At 38.4% G+C, this 7792-nt stretch overlaps 1 protein-coding gene across 3 annotated transcripts in view; it reads right to left on the bottom strand.

The window, feature by feature from the left end:
• LOC104986530 (chromosome unknown open reading frame, human C16orf62) overlaps positions 1-7792 on the bottom strand; it is a 138996-nt gene that overhangs the window by 46196 nt on the left and 85008 nt on the right. For all 3 annotated transcript variants that reach the window (XM_010837124.1, XM_010837126.1, XM_010837125.1), the window contains exons 21-23: positions 3458-3543; positions 2217-2297; positions 211-274 (exon numbers count right to left, since the gene is read on the bottom strand). In XM_010837124.1, the coding sequence (XP_010835426.1) occupies positions 211-274; positions 2217-2297; positions 3458-3543 (231 nt within the window). The remainder of the gene's footprint in view (positions 1-210; positions 275-2216; positions 2298-3457; positions 3544-7792) is intronic.

Below are 7792 nucleotides of genomic sequence, written 5' to 3'. Positions count from 1 at the left end.
CCCCTTTTTATTTTTTCCTTAAGCCAGTTTGTCTTGGCTCTTCTTGCCCCCAGGGGAGTGCTGGCTAATATAAGTTGTTTTCTAATTTCATCTTATCTCCATAAAAATGAAAAGCACCAGGGTACATAATGTTAACTGCTTTCACCAGAGGAAGGATAAACAATTACATCACATTTCTAAGTACACTGAAACTTCTTCCCCAATACTTACCATTTTTATAAATCCATTAATCAAATATGCCAGCATTCTTTTCTCATCTTCAAGAGTGAGTGCACTAAAATCAATAATTGTACATAATTGACATTGAGGTAATAAAGTTTCCAAAGGAAAAAATAAATGAGAAATAAGTAATTTAACAGGTAAGAACATTCTGCATTTTCTAGATTTAAAAAACTCCCATATTTGTGTTTCTTTTGATGAAAATATGTAACCTAAATTAACATAATTTAAATGTGTTCCTCATCTCTCTTAGAGACACTGTTCTCAAGATATATTCATTAACAGCAAAAGAGAAGGTAATTCTCCCTTCTTTGGAATTTGGATAGCAAAGTTCAACTTCAAATTTTGTATTCCAGAGAACTTTCATTCAACAGTTTACTATAAAAAGGTTTAAATGTAGCAAAGTTGAAAATTATATAGTCAACACCAATACACCCTACTATTATCTTATCATTTTATAATATTTGCTTTATCACATAACTCTCCATTCCACCCTCCACTCATCAATCTACCTTATTCTGGAAATATAGCTTAAAGTAAACCACAGATCTCAGCTGCTTCGGTTTGATAGCAAAGTTAGTAAAAATATAAATGAGAAAATGTCAAGTCCTTATAGTTTTGATAATATATGTGAAGGTTTATAAATGGTTTCCCAAATTTATTTTTTTTTTAATTTAAGAGTCAAAGACAAAGGTTCTTGTTCTAAAACAAGTCTGTATTGGCAAAATCAGCACTCTGTCCTCCAATATGCAACGTCCCCTTCATTCTTTGAGACTACATTTCCCAAAGCTCCTTTGAGGCTACAAGAAGCCACATGACACTTCCGGCCAATGGGATGCAAATGCAAGTGATGTACAAAGCCTCCCAAACCGTGTCCCTAAAAGGAAGCTGCTGTCCTCTGATGCCTGCAGGCTGCACCATGAATGTGGTTGAGGTGCCATCTCCACCAGGAAGACAAGAACAACACCCTAGAGGGACAGGAGAGCTGGAGGACAAGAAACCTGGGCTCCTGGATGATGTTCCAGAGCAGAGCTACCCTACCCTGACCTTCTGGCTCCACTTCTCACAAGAGAAATACATCTGCTATTTTATTTAGGCCAAAAACACATGTCCTACTAATACAAGTACTTTCCTAAATGTCTTTTGGGTTTTTACGTATTTTTGTGCAACAAAAGTCTAGCAGTTCTACTTATTATGAAAAGTCTTGATATTTTGATTTTGATAACTAACGAAGTTGAAAGCACAAGTCATGAAAATAAAGATTCTACAATTCAGGGGGAAAAAATAAAACAAAAGAAACACAATTCATCTAGTTGATGGTTAAGTTCCAAAACAATTTTCTCAGTACTTGTAACAGTTTCCAGTGAATCAAGCTGCTGTGTTTAAAAATTCTTTAGGGATCAAAATTTCAGCCACAGAGAAGCAGGAGTTGCCTCAAGCACAGTCAAATGGAAACATGTAATGAAAAAGAAAAAAAAAAAAAGAAATACATCAAACTAGAAAGCAAAGGAGATAATCTGGCTTTTGACCCAAAGGTAAGGCCGGTGACTAGGTCTGAGCCTCAAGTATACTGAACAAATAAGGTCCTTCATGTAAGGAATATATGCAACTTCATTTGAATTTCAAATAACTGGCTAATAATGAGAAAAAATTTAAAGGCTATGTTACTGGATGAGTGAACTCATTCTTATACTATCTGCTGCTCTCAGAAATCTCCAGGAGACACGTAGCATGAGTTCATTTGGATGAAACCAGCCTTTTCCTCCCAACAGAAATCCCTTTGTAAAAACATCTGCCATCTCATTTTCTCAGGAAGATTACCCTCAGTTCAGCCTCCCTCCTCCCCTGGATTGGAATGTCCTTGTTAACAAGAATCTTAATAGACCCCATAAAATAATATTATTCACAGCGGCCGCTTAAAGCAGTAATTCCCTAATGCACTATTATGTGGCATTAAGACTCAATCCAGGCTCGTTTCAGCCTTAAGCATGGCTTACTTCACAGAGTCGTGCATGGTCTTGCAAACGTGCAAAAGGGCGTTCAGAATCACGGGGTCCTTGGTGGGCTCCTGTTGATGCCTAGGAGACATTTGGGGATAAGAGTGAAAGTCATCTACACCAAGCACTAAAAGCATGGAATTAGTTCTCATCTACGGGACATATGTGAGAAGCAGTAAATTATCTGGTTGGCATCTAACATAGCTCAGCTCACCAGCAATGGGCAATGTTCTAGTTTTCTCTGAATTTTTCTTTAACTAACAAGTTTGCTCTTCTAACGTAACTTCTCCCAACTACAAAATCATGGTAAAACTGCCACATTTCCTAAGCCAGTCAAAGAGCAAATCTGTGTTCTTACCATGTTTCTTGAACCCCTGAAGCTGTCTACAACTGTGTTAAGTGCAGACAAAATTATTAATTTAGTTTCTCAAAAGACAAGCTCTTACAACAAATCTTCATGAAAGTAAAGTAGGTATACTCATTTCAAGCATATGGAATTAGTCTTTTAGAAAGAAAATACAAGGAAAGCTTAAAACATATACTCAACTAACTTCTAACTCAATTTTCCAAACTCTGCTATTTGAGCTTCATTTTAACACACATTTTTTTTTAAATCATATCTACATACTTAATGTTTAAAGTCAGTTTAACTTTTAACTTAACCCTGTTCTAAAGAAAAATACATTAGAAGTCACTGATTAAACTAGTTATATATTATCTAATATACTTTAAAATAAATATACATTCTTAAAATAAAAGTTTCTCTTCCATGTACTATCAAAGTATTTCATGTACCACCAGCAATAGTTTTGGGAAAGAGATTTAATCAATAAAAGGAAAGGAATTAAACTGAAAACCTATCATAAATCTACACATTGAAGATAGAAATCTTTCAAGCTCTGGTATGAGAGAAGATAAGTATGACTATCTTAAAATCTTAAAACTCCCTAAATAAATAGTACATCAATAGATTGCTCCTTCCCAAAACTCACAGGAATGAGATACTGTGGGTGATGGTCAGCCCATCTAATATTTATATTTATTACTTTGTCTTCTTAAGAGCTAATTATAAACGTTTATCATGACTACTCCTTTTAATGTGGTTCTCCTCTCAATGTTATTTTAGGTATAAACACATCATTACATCAGAGGGCCTCAAAGTGTATACATTGATTTCTTATCAACAGGTTTCACAAGGGCAGTGGGAATCGCAGCTTCTGGTTACTTTGTGCTATACTTACTTGATAAAAACTTCCATGATGCATTTGCAAACCTCCACCCGGACACTCTCTTTTTGGAACATGTCCAGAAATGGCAGAAATTTTTCCTAAAAAAAAAAAAAGCACTCTACCTGCAATTTACACAAGTTACTAGAAGAGATTTATAGGTTACTTTTTCTTTGAAGGTCAAAACAGAGGAAGAGGAGTTTTTTTGTCTTTCTGAGGCAGGTCTAATCAGGACTCGTGGAAGCAAGGAGAAGACTCTGAGGTGTTTTTATTACTTTTTTTTCTAACATAACATGGGCCTTTTTTTGAAAAAAAGTTATTTATTTGTAAGTGAAGGATAATTGCTTTACAATAGAGTGTTGGTTTCTGCCATACATCAACACGAGTCAGGCACAGGTGCACCTGTGTCCTCTTAGACCTCTCTCTCACCTCCCAGCCCATCCCACCCTTCCCGGTTGTCACAGAACACCAGCCATTTTAATCATTTCTTATTTTTTACACGCACACACTGCTTTATTTATTTATTCATTTTCGGCTACACTGGGTCTTATTGCTGCACATGGGCTTTCTCTAGTTGTGGAAAGTGGGGAGCTACTCTCGAGCTGTGGAGTGCAGGTTTCTCATTGTGGTGGCTTCTCTTGCTGTGGAGTGCAGGTTCAGTAGTCGCAGCACCCAGGCTCAGTGGTTGCAACTTGCTGGCTCCAGGGCTTGGGCGTTCAGCAGTTGCAGCGTAGGAGCTCATTAGTTGCGGCTCGCAGGCCCTAGAGAATGCAGGCTTCAGTACTTGTGGCACAAAGGCTCAGTAGTTGAAGCTAGAGGGCTCGAGTCAGTAATTGTGGCACACGGCTTAGCTGCTCTGTGGCACGTGGGATCTTCCCGGACCAGGGATTGAACCTGTGTTCCCTGCACTGGCAGGTGGATTCTTAACCACTGTACCACCAGGGAAGTCCCAGACTCTGAGGTTTTTTAAAACTATTACTATTAAAATAAATTACATGTGCCCAGGGATCAGGGCTGGGACCAGTTACTATTTTGGTGAATCACCTGGGCAATCCTTTTTAAAAAATTATTTATTTATTCATTTTTGGTTGTGCTGCATTTTCATTGCTGCCATGGGCTTTCTCTAGTTGCAGAGAGCAGGAGCTACTCTTCGTTGCAGCGTAGAGGCTTCTCATTAAAGTGGCATCTCTTGTTGCGGAGAACAGGCTCTAGGTGTGCAGGCTTCAGTAGTTACAGCACAAGGGCTCAGCAGTTGTGGCACACAACTCAGGCTTCAGTTGCTTCGTGGCATGTGCTGTGGTCTAGGGATTGAACTTGTCTTCCCTGCATTGGTAGGCAGATGTTTATCCACTGTACAACCAGGGAAGTCCTGGAAAACCTTTAGGTAAGTATAAGTTCATAATGTTCATGGGGATCTCACAGCAAGAATACTTGCAGTGGGTTTGCCATTTCCTCCTCCAGTGAACCAATTTTGTCAGAACTCTTCACCATGACTTGTCCGTCTTGGGTGACCCTGCACAGCATGGCTCATAGCTTCACTGAGTTATGCAAGCCCCTTCACCATGACAAGGCTGTGATCCATGAAAGAGAACTAAAGAGCCTCTTGATGAGGGTGAAAGAGGGTAAAAACTGACTGAAAACTCAACATTCAAAAACTAAGATCATGGCATCCAGTCCCATCACTTCATGACAAACAGAAGGACAAAAAGTGGAGGCAGTGACAGATTTTATTTTCTTTGGGCTCCAAAATCACTGCAGATGGTGACTGTAGCCATGAAATTAAAAGACACCTGCTCCTTGGAAGGAAAGCTATAAAACTTAGACAGTGTATTAAAAGCAGAGACATCACTTTTTTGACAAAGGTCTGTCTAGTCAAAGCTATGGTTTTTCCGGTAGTCATGTATGGATGTAAGAGTTGGATTATAAAGAATGCTGACTGCTGAAGAATTGATGCTTTCAACTGTGGTGCTGGAGAAGACTCTTGAGATCCCTGAACAACAAACAGATCAAATCAGTCAATCAATCCTAAAGGAAATCAGCCCTGAATATTCATTGGAAGGACTGATGCTGAAGCTGAAGCTCCAATATTTTGGTAACCTGATGTGAAGAGCCGACTCACTGGAAAAGACCCTGATGCTGGTAAAGATTCAGGGCAGGAGAAGAAGGGGGCAACAGAGGATGAGATGGTTGGATGGCATCACCGACTCAATGGACATGAATTTGAGCAAACTCCAAGAGACAGTGAAGGACAGAGGAGCCTGGCGTGCTGCAGTCCATGGGGTCGCAAAGAGTTGGACACAACTTAGTGACTGAACAGCAACAAAGCTCTTCTTGGTACCCGAAGGCAAGGCAGGCTTTTTACGATTGTATAGGGGAACAGAGAAAGCAGAGTCAGAGTTGTTCACACTGTGGCTTCTGCATCCTGCCTCCACATTCAGTGCCGGTGTGACCTTAAGCAAGGCTCTCCACCCCTTCTTGCATTAGTTTCATTTGTAAAGTGGGACTCATTTCTACCCTTGCTTCCCAGTGCTGGTCTAAAAATGACCTGAGGCAATGCAGAAAAGTAAACAGAAAAGATCAATGAAACCAAAAGCTGGTTCTTTGAAAAAGATAAACAAAACTGATAAACCTTTAGTCAGACTCATCAAAAAAAAAAAGTGGGGGAGAGTCTAAATCAATAAAATTAGGAATGAAAAAGTGAGGTTACAACCAACACCACAGAAATACAAAGGGCTGTAAGAGACTACTATAAGCAATTATATGCCGACATAATGGACAACCTAGAAGAAATGGAGAACTTCTTAGGAAGGTGCAATCTCCCAAGACCGAACCAGGAAGAAACAGAAATATGAATAGACCAATCACAAGCACTGAAACTGAATCTGTGATTAAGAAACTCCCAAAAAAGAAACGTCCAGGACCAGATGGGTTCACAGGTGAATTCTATCCACTATCTAGAGTAAAACTAACATCTATCCTTCTGAAGCTATTCCAAAAAATTGCAAAGGAAGGAACACTTTCAAACTCATTCTATGAGGTCACCATCACCCTGATACCAAAACCAGACAAAGACACAACACATACAAAAAAATTACAGGCTAATATCACTGATTAACATAGATGCAAAAATCCTTAACAAAATACTAGCAAACCAAATCCAACAATACATTAAAAGGATCATACACCGTGAATCAAGTGAGAGTTACTCCAAGGATACCAGGATTTTTCAATATCTGCAAATCAATCAGTGTGATACACCACATTAACAAATGGAAAAATAAAACCCATACAATCATTTCAACAGATGAAGAAAAAGCTTTTGATAAAATTTACCATCCATTTATGATTAAAAAATACTCTCCAGAAAGTGGGCAGAGGGAACCTACCTCAACCTAATAAAGGCTATGTATGACAAACGCACAGCTAACATCATACTCAACAGGGAAAAGCGAAAGTATTTCCTCTAAGTTCAGGAACAAAACAAGGACGTCCATTCTTGTCACTTCTATTCAACACAGTTTTGGAAGTCCTAACAGCAATCAGAAAAGGAAAAAGAAAAAAAAAAGGAATCCAAACTGGGAAAGAAGCAAAACTGTCACTGTTTATAGATGACACAATACTACAGAGAGAAAATCCTAAAGACACTGCAGAAAACTACTGGAGCTCATCAACGAATTTGGTAAAGTTGCAGGATAAAAAATTATACACAGAAATCTGTTGTATTTCTATACACAGTGAAAGGTCAGAAAGAGAAATTAAGGAAACAATCTCATTTACCACTGCCATCAAAAAGAATAAAATACCTAGGAATAAACCTACCTAAGAAGGCAAAAGACTAGTACTCCAAAAACTATAAGATGCTAATGAAAGAAATCAAAAATGACACAAAAGAAAAGACAGGCCATGTTCTTGGACTGGAAGAATCATTATTGTCAGAATGACTATACTACCCAAGGCAACCAACAGACTCAATGCAATTTCTATCGAATTACCAAATTGCATTTTTCACTAGAACTAGAAACAAAAAAATTTTTAATTTGTATGGAAACACAAAAGGACCCCAGATAGCCAAAGCAATCTTGAGAAAGAAAAACAGAGCTGGAGGAAACAGGCTCCCTGACTTCAGACTATACACAAAGCTACAGTCATCAAAAAAGTATGGTTCTGGCACAAAGAAATACCGATCAATGGAACAGCATAGAAAGCCCAGAAATAAAGCCAAGCACATATGGTCAATTAATCTACAAAGGAGAAGGCAATATACAATGGAGAAAAGACAGTCTCTTCAATAAGCAGTGCTGGGAAAACTGGACAGCTACATGTAAAAGAATGAAATTAGAACATCCTATT

This window comes from Bison bison, unplaced genomic scaffold (genome assembly GCF_000754665.1).
Source record: "Bison bison bison isolate TAMUID 2011002044 unplaced genomic scaffold, Bison_UMD1.0 scf7180017864072, whole genome shotgun sequence".
Lineage (NCBI taxonomy): Eukaryota > Metazoa > Chordata > Mammalia > Artiodactyla > Bovidae > Bison > Bison bison.
This window is presented reverse-complemented; position numbering and strand designations above follow the sequence as displayed.